Source organism: Erinaceus europaeus, assembly GCF_950295315.1.
Source record: "Erinaceus europaeus chromosome 5 unlocalized genomic scaffold, mEriEur2.1 SUPER_5_unloc_1, whole genome shotgun sequence".
Lineage (NCBI taxonomy): Eukaryota > Metazoa > Chordata > Mammalia > Eulipotyphla > Erinaceidae > Erinaceus > Erinaceus europaeus.
This window is the reverse complement of record NW_026647112.1, coordinates 229,618-247,103: the sequence shown is the minus strand read 5'-3', so window position 1 is coordinate 247,103 and position 17,486 is coordinate 229,618. Positions and strand designations below refer to the sequence as shown.

Below are 17,486 nucleotides of genomic sequence, written 5' to 3'. Positions count from 1 at the left end.
CTGGAGTAGCGCACCTGCCAGAGGTCACCTGGGGTAGCACACCTGCCAGAGCTCACCTGGAGCAGCGCACCTGCCAGAGGTCACTTGGGGTAGCGCACCTGCCAGAGCTCACCTGGATAGCACACCTGTCAGAGCTCACCTGGAGTAGCACACCTGCCAGAGGTCACCTGGGGTAGCACACCTGCCAGAGCTCACCTGGGGTAGCGCACCTGCCAGAGCTCACCTGGGGTAGCGCACCTGCCAGAGCTCACCTGGAGTAGCGCACCTGTCAGAGCTCACTTGAGGTAGCGCACCTGTCAGCTCACCTGAAGTAGCACAGACAAGAAGCTAGGGACCAGGGACTTGAACCCAGGTCCTTGTGCACTGTAGTGTGTGCGCTCAGCCAGGTTCAGCACCGCCTGGCCCCTTCTTATTTAATTTTTATATATAGGACAGGTAGAAATTGAGGGGAGAGAGAGAGGGCAAGACACCCACAGCTCTGCTCCACCGCTCAGGACTAGGACCCTAAGCTAACCCGAGTCCCCAGCACAGAGGCTTGTGGGCAGGGGCGGGGCAGGCGGGCTGGGGCCCAGTGCAGCCTGAGGGGAGTGCAGGGGCGGGCCGGCTGGGGGGCTGACAGCTGGGGGTTTGGCCTGCCGCTCATTGGTGGGCCGGGTGGGCGGGCGTCCCCAGCTGTCCCTCCCCAGCCCGTCTTGCCGTGCAGAAGGCCAGCAGGTGGCATGGAGGCCTTCCAGGCGGCCATGGTGCTGGGGGCCGTGGGGGACGCGCTGGGATATGGGCACAGCCGCGAAGGGTGGACCTGTCCTGAGGAGCCCCCGGGGGGCCTGGACGCCTGGGTCCCTGCTCCCTGCGCCGTGAGCCACAACACCGTGATGCACATGGCCACAGCCTCGGCACTCACCACAGGTGAGGGAGCCTCAGGGGGGGCCGAGGGTGGGGACCACAGGTGGGGAGGTCACAGGTGGGGGTCACAGGTGGGGAGGTCACAGGTGGGGGCCACAGGTGGGGAGGTCACAGGTGGGGGTCACAGGTGGGGAGGTCATAGGTGGGGCCACAGGTGGGGAGGTCACAGGTGGTGATCACAAATGGGGGTCACAGGTGGGGAGGTCACAGGTGGAGAGGTCACAGGTGGGGGTCATAGGTGGGGGCCACAGATGGGGAGGTCACAGGTGGAGAGGTCACAGGTAGGGGGAAACAGGTGGGGGCCCCACAGGTTGGGTGAGAGATGAGGGCCACAGGTAAGGGGATCCACAGCTGGGGTGGGGGAGCCCAAGGGACCATGACTGACAGCCTGGCCCTGTGACAGTGAGGTCCACAGGTGTGGGGGCCTGGGGGGTGTTGCTGAGGAGTTATTCTGATGCAGTCTCCAGACCACCACAACAACAGGGGGGCTAAGCTGTCTCCAGGTTCCCAGAAGCCCCCTCGGAGCCTCCCTAGGCCAGGGCAGCTGGGTGCAGTGGGCAGAGCTGTGGACTCACCCCGGGCAGCTAACACAGCAGGTCACTGGACACCTGGATGCAGACACAGCTGTGGGGTCACCTCTCTCCACCAGGTGGGGAGGGGCCTGTGACGGTCAGTGCGGGCGGGGCGTGTGGACTCGGGGCCTGTGACGGTCAGTGCGGGCGGGGCGTGTGGAGTCCGGGCCTGTGACGGTCAGTGCGGGCGGGGCGTGTGGACTCGGGGCCTGTGACGGTCAGTGCGGGCGGGGCGTGTGGAGTCCGGGCCTGTGACGGTCAGTGCGGGCGGGGGCCGGGCAGGGTGTGGGCTGCATGAACAGAACCTGCCTGGCCCCAGACCCCACACTCGGGTGCACGGCCAGTGTCTGGTGGTCTCAGTGTGCGGCAGTCCCGGGTCTGTGGGTCCTGGGGTCCGAGGCGGGCCGCTTCCGCTGCCATCTTTGGCTCTGCGGTCACCTCAGAGGAATGCGGCCTCACGGTCAGGCCCACAGGAGGCTTCGCGAGGGGCCCTCGGCAGGGCGACTCTGGGCTCTTCCAGGCCTGGCCTCTCCCCTGCTCAGGCTGCCTGCTGTCTCCTCCCCAGTTCACACTGTCGTCCACCCCTCCCCAGCCTGGGACTGTCCTCAGGTCTGTCTGTCCCCCAGAGTTCAGCTGTCTGTCTGTCCCCCAGAGTACAGCTGTCTGGCTGTCTGTCCCCCCAGAGTACAGCTGTCTGGCTGTCTGTCCCCCCAGAGTACAGCTGTCTGGCTGTCTGTCCCCCCAGAGTACAGCTGTCTGGCTGTCTGTCCCCCCAGAGTACAGCTGTCTGGCTGACCTGTACCGGGAGATGGTGCAACGCTACGTGCACATCCTGCAGGAGCCCCTGGAGATCCCCGCCGACCCAAGCTCCCAGGAAGGCCCCACGCCAAGGTCCGACGGCTACCTCCTGGCCTGGCACACGCCGTCCAATGAGAAGGGTCAGGCTCTACCACTGTCACTGCGGCAACTAACACCTGCTCCTAACACCGCCAGGTGTGCACCTGCCCGCTCTCAGACACCAGGGTGCCACCTGTCACCTAACACCGCCAGGTGTGCCCTGCCCGCTCTCAGACACCCAGGGTGCCACCTGTCACCTAACGCCGCCAGGGTGCCTCCCGCCCACTCTGACACCCACGCGCATGTGGCTTTTGAGTGACCCGCTGGCTCTGAACCCACACGGGCCTGTGGAGGGAGGGGAGTCCTGACTCCACGGACCCTGGGGACCCCCCGGCTGCACCAGGGACCCTGAGCACCACATCTGTCACCAGCCCTGGCTCTGAGTGGAGGACATTCTCACTGCTTTGCCGTCTGTCCTCAGAGCCATTCACCGGCGGGATGCAGGGTGTGGGACGCGGGCTGGGACTACCAGGAGCCGCAGCCCCAACAGTCCACTGGGAGCTCGCTCAGCCTCAGTCCGGCCGCACCCTGCCTCCACCGTCCAGGCTGACGGCCAGCAGCACTGCGCCCCTCGCCCGCCCCATTCCCAGGCTGCCCTCTGACTGACTGCCTGCGGCTCCGGGTGAGGATGAATGTCACCTGTCCCACAGGCTCGGGCTTTGGTGCGGCCACCAAGGCCATGTGTGTTGGCATGCGTTACTGGACGCCTGGGCAGCTGGCCACACTGGTGGAAGTGAGCTTGGAGTGTGGACGCATGACCCACAGCCACCCCACAGGTGAGTCAGCCAAGCACAGACAGCACCCACAGGGTCAGCACCCACAGGATCAGCACCCACAGGGTCAGCACCCACAGGGGACAGCACCCACAGGGACAGCACCCACAGGGACAGCACCCACAGGGTCAGCACCCACAGGGACAGCACCCACAGGGTCAGCACCCACAGGATCAGCACCCACAGGGGACAGCACCCACAGGGACAGCACCCACAGGGTCAGCACCCACAGGGACAGCACCCACAGGGACAGCACCCACAGGGTCAGCACCCACAGGGTCAGCACCCACAGGGACAGCACCCACAGGGGACAGCACCCACAGGGATAGCACCCACAGGGACAGCACCCACAGGGGACAGCACCCACAGGGGACAGCACCCACAGGGTCAGCACCCACAGGGACAGCACCCACAGGGACAGCACCGACAGGGTCAGCACCCACAGGGACAGCACCCAACCCACAGGGGACAGCACCCACAGGGACAGCACCGACAGGGTCAGCACCCACAGGGACAGCACCCAACCCACAGGGGACAGCACCCACAGGGACAGCACCCACAGGGACAGCACCCAACCCACAGGGGACAGCACCCACAGGGACAGCACCCAACCCACAGGGGACAGCACCCACAGGGACAGCACCCACAGGGTCAGCACCCACAGGGACAGCACCCACAGGGACAGCACCCAACCCACAGGGGATAGCACCCACAGGGACAGCACCCACAGGGTCAGCACCCACAGGGAAAGCACCCAAAGGGACAGCACCCACAGGGTCAGCACCCACAGGGACAGCACTCACAGGGACAGCACCCACAGGGTCGGCACCCACAGGGACGGCACCCACAGGGACGGCACCCACAGGGTCAGCACCCACAGGGGGACAGCACCCACAGGGACAGCACCCACAGGGGGACAGCACCCACAGGGTCAGCACCCATAGGGACAGCACCCACAGGGGGACAGCACCCACAGGGTCAGCACCCACAGGGACAGCATCCACAGGGTCAGCACCCACAGGGTCAGCACCCACAGGGACAGCACCCACACTGGACAGCACCCACAGGGTCAGCACCCACAGGAACACCACCCACAGGGGGACAGCACCCACAGGGACAGCACCCACAGGGACAGCACCCACAGGGGACAGCACCCACAGGGTCAGCACCCACAGGGACAGCACCCACAGGGACAGCACCGACAGGGTCAGCACCCACAGGGACAGCACCCAACCCACAGGGGACAGCACCCACAGGGACAGCACCCATAGGGTCAGCACCCACAGGGTCAGCACCCACAGGGTCAGCACCCACAGGGACAGCACCCACAGGGTCAGCACCCACAGGGTCAGCACCCACAGGGACAGCACCCACACTGGACAGCACCCACAGGGTCAGCACCCACAGGAACACCACCCACAGGGACAGCACCCACAGGGACAGCACCCACAGGGTCAGCACCCACAGGGACAGCACCCACACTGGACAGCACCCACAGGGTCAGCACCCACAGGAACACCACCCACAGGGGGACAGCACCCACAGGGACAGCACCCACAGGGGACAGCACCCACAGGGTCAGCACCCACAGGGACAGCACCCACAGGGACAGCACCGACAGGGTCAGCACCCACAGGGACAGCACCCAACCCACAGGGGACAGCACCCACAGGGACAGCACCCATAGGGTCAGCACCCACAGGGTCAGCACCCACAGGGACAGCACCCAACCCACAGGGGACAGCACCCACAGGGACAGCACCCACAGGGTCAGCACCCACAGGGAAAGCACCCAAAGGGACAGCACCCACAGGGTCAGCACCCACAGGGACAGCACCCACAGGGTCAGCACCCACAGGGACAGCACCCACAGGGACAGCACCCACAGGGGTACAGCACCCACAGGGTCAGCACCCATAGGGACAGCACCCACAGGGGGACAGCACCCACAGGGTCAGCACCCACAGGGACAGCACCCACAGGGTCAGCACCCACAGGGTCAGCACCCACAGGGACAGCACCCACACTGGACAGCACCCACAGGGTCAGCACCCACAGGAACACCACCCACAGGGACAGCACCCACAGGGACAGCACCCACAGGGACAGCACCCACAGGGGACAGCACCCACAGGGACAGCACCCACAGGGGGACAGCACCCACAGGGGACAGCACCCACAGGGACAGCACCCACAGGGTCAGCACCTACAGGGACAGCATCCACAGGGTCAGCACCCACAGGGTCAGCACCCACAGGGACAGCACCCACAGGGGGACAGCACCCACAGGGTCAGCACCCACAGGGACAGCACCCACAGGGACAGCACCCACAGGGTCAGCACCTACAGGGACAGCACCCACGGGGACAGCACCCACAGGGTCAGCACCCACAGGGACAGCACCCACAGGGTCAGCACCCACAGGGACAGCACCCACGGGGACAGCACCCACGGGGTCAGCACCCACATGGACAGCACCCACAGGGGGACAGAACCCACAGGGTCAGCACCCACAGGGTCAGCACCCACAGGGACAGCACCCACAGGGGGACAGCACCACAGGGGGACAGCACCCACAGGGTCAGCACCCACAGGGGGACAGCACCCACAGGGTCAGCACCCACAGGGTCAGCACCCACAGGTGGACAGCACCCACAGGGTCAGCACCCACAGGGTCAGCACCCACAGGGACAGCACCCACAGGGTCAACACCCACAGGGACAGCACCCACAGGGTCAGCACCCACAGGGTCAGCACCCACAGGGGACAGCACCTACAGGGTCAGCACTATGTGGGCAAGCCTCCCTCAGGGAGAATTAACACCCATGTGGGAGACAGAGACATCCTGGAGTGACAGCATGGGTGTCACTGAGCCCATTCCTCCTGTCCTTTGTCCCCTGCCCCTCAGTCCCTATCTCTCAGCCTCATCTCTGAGCCCTTATTTCCCAACTCTGTCTCTCAGCTCCGTCTCTCAGCTCCGTCTCTCAGCTCCGTGTCTCAGCTCCGTCTCTCAGCTCCGTGTCTCATCTCTGTCTCCCAGCTCCGTCTCTCAGCTCCGTGTCTCAGCTCCGTGTCTCAGCTCCGTGTCTCAGCTCCGTGTCTCAGCTCCGTCTCTCAGCTCCGTCTCTCATCTCTGTCTCTCAGCTCTGTCTCTCAGCTCCGTGTCTCAGCTCCGTCTCTCAGCTCCGTCTCTCAGCTCTGTCTCCGTACAGGCTTCCTGGGGTCTCTGTGCACGGCCTTGTTTGCCTCGTACGCACTGCAGGGGAAGCCGCTGGAGCTCTGGGGCCGAGACATGCTGGGGACACTGCCGCTGGCCGAGGACCACTGCAGGAGGACACTCCCAAACCTGGAGGGTGAGGCCCCCTGCCCACTGCACTGCCCAGCCACTGCCTCGTGCCGCCTGCATGCCGGCCTGTCCCCAGGCCTCCGCTGGCCACCCTTCCATCCCCGAGTGCAGCTGGGCGGGTGTTCCCCAGAGACCTTTGCCGCATCCTCAGAGAGGACGCAGATCCTGACCCCATCGCTGCCCTCGGACCTCAGCCGCCCGGCCCCCAGTCACCTGTCCCTTTGTCCCCAGAGTCTCGGGAGCACTGGTTCTACTTTGAAGCCAAGTGGCAGTTCTACCTGGAAGAGCGAGGAGTCGGCAGGGACACGGGGAGCAGAGCCACATTCCCCGCCAGCTACAATGCCCAGGACAGGGATAAGGTCGGTGCTGGGGGAGACGTGGCTGGGGACAGGGGATAGGGGACAGGGGAGAGGGACAGGGGATGAGGACAGACCAGGGGAGATGGGAGAGGGGACAGGGAAGAGGGGACAGGGACAGGGGATGGGGACAGGGGAGAGGGGAGAGGGACAGGGGATGAGGACAGACCAGGGGAGATGGGAGAGGGGACAGGGAAGAGGGGACAGGGACAGGGGATGGGGACAGGGGAGAGGGGAGAGGGACAGGGGATGAGGACAGACCAGGGGAGAGGGGAGAGGGGACAGGGAAGAGGGAACAGGGAGAGGGGACAGGGGACAGAGGACAGGGACAGGGGATGGGGACAGGGGAGAGGGACAGGGGATGAGGACAGACCAGGGGAGAGGGGACAGGGAAGAGGGGACAGGGGACAGAGGACAGGGACAGGGGATGGGGACAGGGGACAGGGGAGAGGGGAGAGGGACAGGGGAGAGGCACAAGGGACAGAGGACAGGGACAGTTGATGAGGACAGACCAGGGGACAGAGGACAGGGACAAGGATAGGGGACAGGGGCAGGGGTAGGGAACAGGGGAGATGGGAGAGGGGACAGGGGACAGAGGACAGGGACAGGGGATGGGGACAGGGGATAGGGGATAGGGGACAGGGACGGGAAGAGGGGACAGGGGACAGGAACGAGGAGAGGGGACAGGGACAGGGGAGAGGGGACAAGGACAGGAGACAGGGCCAGGAGACAGGGACAGGAGACAGAAGCAGGGGATAGAGGACAGGGGACAGTGCTGGGGGGGGACAAGGGACCAGGGATAGGGGACAGGGACAGTGCTGGGGGGGACAAGGGACCAGGGATAGGGGACAGGGACAGTGCTGGGGGCAGGGGACAGAAAGAGGTCGGTGCTGAGGATAGGAGACAGGGACAATGCTGGGGGGACAGACATGAGGTTGGTGGTGGGAGGGGGAGAGGGCCTCAGGTCCCCTGTCCCCTGGCAACCTGGGTAGGGGGTCCCACAGGCAGCCCAGGCCATGGCCACACTCAGCAGCACAGGAGACCCCAGTGACTCTGCTGTCCCCATCCCAGGGCTGTGGAGGTGCCATGGGGGCCTCAGCCTCACGGCTCAAGACAGCTGCCCAGCTGCCTCCAGCAAGGGAGAGTGGGGTCCACTTCCTGCAGCCTCCACCCCCTGCCACCTCTCCCTGTCCAGTGATCATCCTGCCAAAGTCAGAGACAGAGCAGGGACCGAGCGGCACTCAGACACTGACCAGCGCCCCCCCCCCCAGACATACAGGAAGTGGAGCTCGGAGGGCCGAGGGGGCCAGGGGGGCCATGATGCTCCCATGATCGCCTATGACGCCCTCCTGGGCGCTGGGGACAGCTGGACAGAGCTCTGCCGCCGAGCCATGTTTCACAGAGGTGAGCTGCCCGCAGGGTCGCCCAAGCCGCTGCAGGAGAGGAGGCTCCTGTCCTCAGGCACCCTGTGGCCGGGAGTCTGTCCCCAGGTCCCCAGTCCCTGGGTGTCCTATCCCCCAGGGTCCCTCTGGCTGCCCCTCAGCTCAGCGGATGGCCCCACGGGTCCTGGAAACATGGGGGGGGGTCTAGCAGGGCGGTGGTGACAGCGGCCGTGTCCTCTCAGTACTGAGCACCGCCCCTTGCAGGTGAGAGCGGGGCCACAGGTTGCATCGCGGGCTGCCTGTTTGGGCTCCTGCACGGCCAGGCCACTGTCCCCGCCGGCCTGTGCGGAGCGCTGGAGCAGCGGGCAGAGCTGGAACGGCTGGGGGCAGCCCTGCACCGCCTGTCCACACAGAGAGGGCACACAGAGGGCCCTGCACCACCTCTCCACAGGTAAGTATGAGGCCACAGAGCCCGCGCCACCTCCCTGGGGCAGAACCCTGGCCCAAGGGTGCTCCCAGCATGGCACAGGGTGGGCGGAGGCTGCAGGGGCAGGGGAACCTCCACAGACACAGGTCTCACTGAGCAGTGGGCTTCCCAGGACTGCCCCTCCACCCTTCCTGCCAGTTGGCCCTGGACACCCCCCTGCCAGACTGTGTCCCCTTGACCCTACTCTCAGGCTGCCCAGCATCCTCCTGGGGCGCCCGGGACCCCCATGCAGGCGCCCCCCCCACAGGCCGGGAGCCCTGTCCTCCCCAGAGCCCCTGGCAGGGGTGGCCGGGCAGCTGGAGAACATTCCGGCCCTTCCATAATCAGGGGTGGGCGTCCCTCCTGCTGGGCCCGAGGGCCATGCTCCCCTGCCCCCCCCAGCTGAGGTGGCACTGAGGTGGCACTGAGGTGGCACTGAGGTGGCACTGGTAGCCCAGCTGGGGGACAGAGTCGGCCGCCATGTCCCTGGTCCAGGGGCCTCTGCGGGTGGCCAGTGACGGGGCTAAATCGGGCACTTGCTGACTGCTGTGGACACTGGCCCAAGGACACAGATCCCTTCCTGGGCCTGGGACATTCTGGGACTGGGGCCTGTCACCTTGGGGATGGCAGCTGAGCCGGGCACAGGCCCGGGCGGCCCCAGAGCATTGAGGACGCAGGTGCACGGGGCGGGGGGGGACCCCGTCGTGGTCACTGTTCCCCAAGGGAGCAGGGACCTCTGACCTCAACCAGTCTGCAGCGGGGACCTGGGTGGCCTCAGCCCACTGACCAAGGAGGGGGGACACAGGGGTGTGTGCTGGGCCTGTGCGGGTCCAAGAGACAGGACAGCAGGCCCTCACATGTGTCCACAGCGGGCAGAACTCACCCCTGCCTCTCTGCAGGGGCCAGAGCCCTGGGGACAGGCCAGTGTCTCCGCAGGTGGACAAGACAGTGCCAGCCCCTCATGTCCTGCACACAGAATTGGGGGGGGGGGTCCAAGGCCACCGCCCTGTCACAGCCATGCAGGTGAGGCCCGGGGCCTTGCGGCAGAGTCTGCGGCCCTCGCGGCCACCAGAGTGACCACCCAGCCCGGTCACAGCTTCAGGTCTGCACCGGCCTCGAGGGAAACAGGATGTGACAGAGATGCCTCAGAGCTGTGGGACCCTTCCCAGGCAGAAACAGTCCTGCTACAGTGGGCGCGATGTCACCAGTGCCCCACCCCCGGCCAGGAATAGCGGGAGGGTCTGGGTGGGGAACCAGTCTCCCATCGGTGGCAGAGAGGGTCTGAGTGTGAGCCTTTGCCTGGACATCTTGGGTGGGGGATGAGGTTTCTCTCCTTTTTTATTTTAAATGTATTTATTTACTGAATAGAAACAGCCAGAAGTTGAGAGGGAAGGGGGAGATAAAGAGGGAAAGACAGACACCTGCAGCCCTGCGTCACCACTCGTGAAGCTTTTCCACCTGCAGGTGGGGGCCAGGGGCTTGAACCTGGGTTGTCGTGCACTGTAGTGTGTGCATTTAACCGGGTGCGCCACCACCTGGACCTTGGGGTTGCGGTTTCTCTGTGAGGGGCCGGGGTGGAGGGGCTCGTGCACGGGCACCTCCAGCTTCCACAAGTCCACTTCCCTCTTCAGAAAGCAGGAGCGGCACCACAGCGAAGAGCTTCCCCATGAGCCATAGCACCCCCCGTGTGGTGCCCGGGCTCCAGCCTGCTGTGTGGCTGTGCTCCAGGCGGAGTGCTCCCTGAGGGCGTTAGGTGGGAAATGTCTCTCTCTCTCTCCTGTAGCCCCCCAGCTGGCCAGACGGGCAGCGCCGGGAGACGCACGGACACCCAGACCCTGGCACGACAGCTGGACCGGGCGGCCTGGGCCCCTGCCCCCCACGCTGTGCTCAGTGGCCTGTTTCTCTACATGACTGGCCTGGAGGCCGGGCCACGGGGGTCCCAGGACAGGGCCAGGCGAATGCCCCCCACCCCAGGACCCCCCGACGCCCGCAGGCCCACCCGCTTCCAGCTGCTGCAAGCCAAGTTCTTGGGCCCTGGTCGGGAGCCCCCCCTCAAGAGGACGCGGGAGGTGGGACGTCTCATCAGCCGGGACCGTGGGCGGGTGACAGCACCCCCCCACAGGCCACTGGACGGAGGTCCGGGGGGCAGGGAGCCCGCCCGCGGGGACCGGCCAGCCAGGGGCACTGTCAGGGACATGGTGCGCTTATTCCTGGCCGCTGGGCAGCGGGAGGGGGCTGCCGGGGGACCGGGGGCCCTGGGGGCTCGGGTGGGGGGCCCGGGGACTCGGGCGGGGGGCCCAGGGGGGCGGCGGGTAGTGGCCAGGCTGCGGGAGAAGTTTGAGCAGAGCGGGCTGGTCGCAGAGGCCAGTGTGACCCCACCAAGGAGGCCGGGGCCCAGCCAGCCACCCATGGCTGCCCCTCACCCCCGGACACCCCCAGGCCCCCTCCCTGTCTGCCAGCCCCCACCCGCCCGTGGGCACCCCCTAGGCCTGAAGCCAGTGCCCCCATCAAGCCCTTCACTGGCTGCTGTGTCCCCGGCCCCCGCAAGCAAGGCCCCCCCAGAAGCTGCCGTTCCCACCAGGGGGGCCCTGCGCACCCCAGAGCCCATGCCACCAGTCAGCCCTGAGGACACCATGGACTCCCAGGCAGGGGTCACACCCAGTGACTCCCAGGGGGTCCAGGGGGCAGAGGAGGATCCTGAGGTCATCCGGGGGTCAGGGGAGGGACTTCAGACCATCAGGGAAGCAGGAAATGGCCCTGTGGCCACCTGGGGGGCATGGGAGAGTTTTCAGGTCACCCAGAGGGGAGGGGAGGGCCCTGGGGTCACCCAGGGGGGCTGCAGGTATGAAGAGGACATGCTGGGGGCCCCCACCACCCGGCGAGGCCCCTGCTTTGCACCCCAGAGGAGTCTCTCAGAGCAGAAGGCCTTGGAGCTGCCGCCCTGCAACCTCCCACCACCAGCCCAGGCCACCTGGGCCGTGCAGCCAGCCATGGACCCCCCGCAGGTCATCACCAGGTTCCCCGTGGTCCACGAAATGCCAGTACACCCTGCCAGGCAGCACCCCAGCACGCACAGTGAGGACAAGCACCCGTGGGTGCTCAGAGCAGAGTCTGCTCCAGCCATACCACCCATCCCAGAGAAGGGGAGGGCCGCAGCCTTGGTGGGGGGCCACACACCTGCCGGGGCACCTGCAGGTCCCAACGTAACTTCCAGGATGTCTTTGAGCCCCAGTACACCTGCTGGGGATTCTGTAAGACCCAGCACACCTGTTGTGCCATCCATGGCCAACAGAACACCTGCAGCTTCCAGAGCACCTATGGCACCCAGCACACCAGACGGGGCACCTGCAGCTCCCAGAGCACCTAACGGGGCACCTGTGGCACCCAGCACACCTGACAGGGCACCTGCAGCTCCCAGAGCACCTGACAGGGCACCTATGGCTGCCAGCGCACCTGACAGGGCACCTATGGCTGCCAGCGCACCTGACGGGGCACCTGCGGCTCCCAGAGCACCTGACGTGGCACCTGCGGCTCCCAGAGCACCTGACAGGGCACCTATGGCACCCAGCACACCTGACGGGGCACCTGCGGCTCCCAGCGCACCTGACGGGGCACCTGCGGCTGCCAGCGCACCTGACGGGGCACCTGCGGCTGCCAGCGCACCTGACGGGGCACCTGCGGCTGCCAGCGCACCTGACGGGGCACCTGCGGCTCCCAGAGCACCTGACGGGGCACCTGCGGCTCCCAGCGCACCTGACGGGGCACCTGCGGCTGCCAGCGCACCTGACGGGGCACCTGCGGCTGCCAGTGCACCTGACGGGGCACCTGCGGCTCCCAGAGCACCTGACGGGGCACCTGAGGCTCCCAGAGCACCTGATGGGGCACCTGTGGCTCCCAGCACACCTGACGGGGCACCTGTGCCCCCCAGAACATTTGACAGGACACCTATGGTCTCCAGCACACCTGATGGGACACCTGAGGCCCCCAGCACACCTGACAGGGCACCACCTGCAGCCCCCAGCACACCTGATTGGGCACCTGCAGCCCCCAGCACACCTGACGGGGCACCACCTGCAGCTCCCAGAGCACCTGACGGGACACCTGTGTCCTCCAACACTCCTGACAGGGCACCTATGGCCTTCAGCACACCTGATTGGGCACCTGCGGCTCCCAGAGCACCTGTGCCCCCCAGAACACCAGACAGCGCACCTGCGGCCCCCAGCACACCTGACAGGGCACCTGTGGCCCCCAGCACACCTGATTGGGCACCTGCAGCTCCCAGCACACCTGATGGGGCACCTGTGGCTCTCAGAATACCTGCAAAGCTACCTGTGGCCTCCAACACACCTGCAAGGGCACCAGTGGCCCCCCTCACAGCTGCTGAGGAAATTGAGGGGTTCAGCACACCTGCTAGGATGCCCTTGGGCCCTAGCACACCAGTCAGGGCACCTGTGGGGCCCAGCACACCTGTAGGGGCACCCTCAGAGCCCAGTGTACCTGACAGAGAACCTGTGGATATCAGAACACCTTCCAGGGAAGCTGAGGGATTCAGCACACCTACCAGGGCACCTGTGGGGGCCAAACTCTCATCTCTGCCTGGCTTGTGGGCAGACCCAAGCATCCATCTGTGGCCAGGGCCTCCTCTCGCCAGTGGGGATGTCCCGGTCATGCAGGGTGATTGTGCTGGAGGGACAGCAAGCCCACATGGCCGGGGCCCCCAGGACACACTAAGGGGAGGGAAGGACCCCCTAGAAGGTGACCTGGAGCTTGAGGCCAGGAGGCCGTGGAGAGGAGCCTGGGGAGCCCCGAGCATGGAAGGTGTCTGGCCCCGGGAGCCCCTGACATCTGAAGGCCGTCGGCGAGGATCCCCCGATGGCACCTCCAGTGAGCAGACGTGGTCCCCCGGTGGGGACAGCGCTTCTGGGGTCACCAGCCTGAGGGGGGCACTAGCCAGGCAAGGCTCAAGCTCAGACAGTGGGGCCTCCCTGGACAAACAGACCCCATGGGGACCAAAAGGAGGGGTGTCCCTCCCCACAGGCCTCCATGCTGGTGGGCAGGACCTCAGCAAATGCAGGCCTGCCTCCAGGGAGCACCCCGGGCCAGGCAACAGGGCCCCCAGGCAGGGCCTGGCTGTGGTAGATAACCTCACAGTGACGTCCCCAGGCAGCACCCAGAAACTATCAAACAGAGGGACAGGTGAGAGGGACAGGCAGGACAAGGCGCTGGACTTGTCACCACGTCAGCACCAGGAGAGAGGGCCCCCCCTTCCTGAGCCTGGCCACCGGCCCCCCGCCCCCCGGGAGCCCTCACAGCCTGGCCGAGAGCCGCGTCCAGCCCCCAGGCCCCAGCCCCTGACCACACCCACGAAGGCCAGCACCGGAACTCAGGGTTCACGATGTGACCCTCAGGGACCCGGGCTGGCAGCGAGTAGGCCTGGGGGCCCTGCTGGATGGACAGAAGCTGTGACCCAGCCAGGAGCCCCCTGTGGGGGTGACATGAGACCCCCCACCCCACCCCAGGGTGGCCCCCTGCCCCAAGGAAGCTGTGCTGGGGAGACCCTGAGCCTCAGTCTGGAGAAGCCGCTGCCACCCTCCACCCTGCAGCCGGCCCAGCTCAAGAAGGCCACCGTGTCCCTAAAGCCACGTCCCCTGGGAGGCACTGAAGTGCCTCACCAGCCTCCCCCGGGGACCTTGTTGGCAGCAGAGGGGCAGAAGGGGGACAGGGTGTCCCCAGAGCCCTCTCCATGAGAGCCTGCTGCTCATGCCCTCCTCACGGGCCAGCATCCCCAAGGAAGATGGGGTCAGAGAGAAGCTGCAGCCTGGGCCAGGCCCCGGGGCCCAGGGCAGAGGGCAGGGGCAGGGGCAGGGCTGGGGCAGGCCCTGGAGGAAGGGGGCAGACCCTCAGTGTCACACTGCCAACTTGAATACCACCCGGCCCCCCGAAGATGGGGCAGCCCGACCTCAGAGTCAGAGCCAGCACTGCAGGGGCGATCTGAAGCAGTGGCCTCCAGGGTGGGGGGAGAGGGGCCTGGAGGGGCCCACCCCGCAACTCGGGGGCCCGGTGGAGGGCCCTGCACTCAGAGACAGCCCGGGGGGCCTGACCCAGGCAGGCAGAGTGACACCCCCTCACAGGGCACAACCCACGGGCGGCTCTGTGGTGACAGCGGCTGTGTCCACAGAGGGTGACGGCCTCAGAGAGCACAGGATGCCGGACCTGGGGGGTGGTCGGGGGGCACTGGGAGGAGCCCCGGGCCTAGCGACCTCTGTCCCCAAGCCAGCCCCCGGCTCCACGGTGCCCACACCTGAGTCTGGTGGCCAGACCTCCTGTGTCCCCTCCCAGGAGGGACCTCCCAGTGTCCCCAGCGCCAGGACCAATGCTTGGGAGTATAGACACCATAGAAGGCCAGCCCCCCCAGAAAAGTACAAAGCCCAGAGCTTCAGAGACCAGAGGGCCTTCGAGCTGTCCTTCAGACACACCGTCGTCAGAGGCCCCGACACATCCCAGCCTCCCCAGTGACACCACGTCCCAGCCACGTCCCACCATGGCATTCTGGGGTTCCCGTCCCAGCCACGTCCCACCACGGCATTCTGGGGTTCCCTGTCCACAGGAGCACCTCTGAAGGGTCATCAGAGACAAGAGGGGGTCTTCCCAGGGTCACGGGAGGATTGGAGTAGTGGGAGGTAGCTGGTGACTAAGCAGTGCATCCCACTGACCCAGGACAGGACGGTGGAACTCTGCTGCTGGTGTGGCGCAGAGCGGAGGCCTGGCCTCGCTACACTGTGACACTTGGTGGCACAGCTGATGCATCGCCAGGAAGGGCTGATAACTGCGGACACACCGCCATGGTACACCGGGACACTGCACGCGCGGCACATTTGCAGCGTGTAATGAGACATTGTGGTTCGTAGCAGAGACGTTGTTGACATACACTAGATGCCTGGTGGTGTGTGATGGGTACATTGTGAAACATGGTTGCTGTTGTGATTAAAAAATAAGGACTTTGTGGCGTGGTTTAAGACAATCAAAGATTGATTACATTACATGGCGGTGCAGCAGTATGGAGCGGTGCATTTTAGGTACAGCAAGGAAGACGATTGTCGACGGAGATGTAGGCTCCCCACTGTGACCAGAGAGTCGAAGAAGCCAGGTTTACCGGCTAGGTCCGTTACACGTGCTCAGTTCCCGGGAGAAACAGCCGTGTGAGCGCTCGGGACGCCAGGAGCGGGAAGAGCCAAGTCCAGAAACAGGGAGGGGGGGAGAGGGGCTGCATCTCCTGCCGCCTGCAGGTTTAGTGACTTGGTTTATGTTTCATCCACCGCCATATGCTCCTTGTGTCCAAATCAGCCAGTCAGCCATATGCTCCTTGTATCCAAATTCCTGTTGTGAGCCCATGCGCAGTGTCACAGCTGTGTGCACGGGAGACACTTCAGCACGAATGTTCAACACGTCCTGCTACACACACTGCCCGTCGTACAATCTGATGTGTATGCACAATTAAGAATTATTTACTTGTTACTGGATAAAGACAGAAACTGAGAAGAGAGGGGGAGACAGGGAGAGAGACAGAGAGACACCTGCAGACCTGCTTCACCACTCATGAAGCTCCCCCCCCCCCGCAGTTGGGGACTGGGGCCTTGAACCCAGGTCCTCGTGCACTGTAGTGTGAGCGCTTCACCAGGCGCACCACTGCCTGGCCCCTGTGTGCATGACTGAGATGGCTGTTTCTTACATTCTTGGCCCAGCTCACAGAAGAGGTGGGACAGACCCAGGGGTCTCTGCAGCACGTTGGTCCCACAAGGTCTCTCTGCAGCTTGGGTGCCAGGAGGGCACACACCCCACATGCGTCTCAGCCAGGGTGTTTGGGGCTCCGAGTCGGGTGCTGAGCTGCGTGGTCCAGGGCTGCCACAGGCCCGTGTGGGCTTAGCCATGCTCCCAAGCAGGGCAGAATCTCAGCTTGTTGTGTGACTCCAGGGGTGAGCCGGGTCCTGTCCAAACCTGGCTGGGTGACATCAGGACTGGGCAGCTGGCACCTTCTGTCCCAGCTCAGGAAGCCAGAGCCAGACCCCTGGGCTTGAGGTGTGTTCTCACCAGGCTCTCCTCTGTCCCCGCTGCCAGGCCTGCCCACTCTGGGCATCGTGGGGCAGGGAGGTGGCCGTGCCTGGAGCTGCCTCCCCTAATCCCAGCGGGGCTTTGGCAGGTGGTGGTAACAGACAAGGTGACATGCCATCACCAGCACCTGTTAAAAATAAGCCACGGGGGGGGGGGGGGTTTGGCTATTTTTACATGCAGGCCTGAGCCCAGAGGAGGCATTTTAAATGTTCAGGGGTGGGGGGATGGGGGTGGGAATCTCAGGCCCTGGGCACTGTGGCCTTGGGAGGCGGGGGGAGAATGGAGGGCCACTGGCTCCTGTTCCCAGCTCAGAGAGTCCCCAGCAGCCTGGTGAGTGTGGTCACCCAGCCCCACCCTCAGAAGAGCCCCTGCCGCCCTGAAGGGACCTGCTTGGGCCTGGCAGGGGGTCGCAAGCTTAGCAGCCTCCCAGGACCCTCACCTGGCCATGCTCCTGGGCCATGGCCACCAGGGGAGTGAGGCCTGGCAGATGTGGAGGCTCGTGGGTGTGGCTGCACCCATGGCCCCACGGGGATGGCCCAAGGACATTTGGTGGCTTGGAGCTGTCACCAGGAGCTGTCCCCACTGGTCACTCAGAGGGAGGGGACGGGCAGGGACTGGCCAGTGGAACGGACTGGGTGAGGGGAATGGGTGGTGGGGGCCCAGGTCTTTGTGGAAGAGACAC

General features: G+C 65.6%; 1 protein-coding gene across 6 annotated transcripts; it reads left to right on the top strand.

The window, feature by feature from the left end:
• Positions 1–711: 711 nt before the first annotated feature.
• On the top strand, positions 712–15,698 carry ADPRHL1 (ADP-ribosylhydrolase like 1). Of its 6 annotated transcripts, none has more exons than XM_060183751.1 (9): positions 712–906; positions 2,252–2,413; positions 3,023–3,148; positions 6,358–6,498; positions 6,723–6,850; positions 8,119–8,251; positions 8,494–8,680; positions 10,479–12,751; positions 12,893–15,698. In XM_060183751.1, exons 1-9 carry the CDS (start codon positions 720–722, stop codon positions 14,440–14,442), a joined length of 4,887 nt encoding a protein of 1,628 aa, XP_060039734.1. In that variant the 5' UTR covers positions 712–719; the 3' UTR covers positions 14,443–15,698. The 6 variants fall into 6 exon arrangements, with proteins under 6 accessions (XP_060039734.1, XP_060039739.1, XP_060039735.1 ...); XM_060183756.1 differs by lacking the exon at positions 12,893–15,698 and adding an exon at positions 9,595–9,718 and having other exon boundaries at positions 10,479–11,178; XM_060183752.1 differs by lacking the exon at positions 3,023–3,148.
• The last annotated feature ends 1,788 nt before the right edge of the window (positions 15,699–17,486 follow it).

Coding starts and splice junctions, on each gene's coding strand:
- ADPRHL1 (XM_060183751.1), top strand. CDS start 720: ATGGAGGCCTTCCAGGCGGCCATGGTGCTGGGGGCCGTGGGGGACGCG. Junction 6,851..8,118: donor ATGCCCAGGACAGGGATAAG/GTCGGTGCTGGG, acceptor CCCCCCCCCCAG/ACATACAGGAAGTGGAGCTC. Junction 12,752..12,892: donor ACCTGCAGCCCCCAGCACAC/CTGACGGGGCAC, acceptor CCCCCAGAACAC/CAGACAGCGCACCTGCGGCC.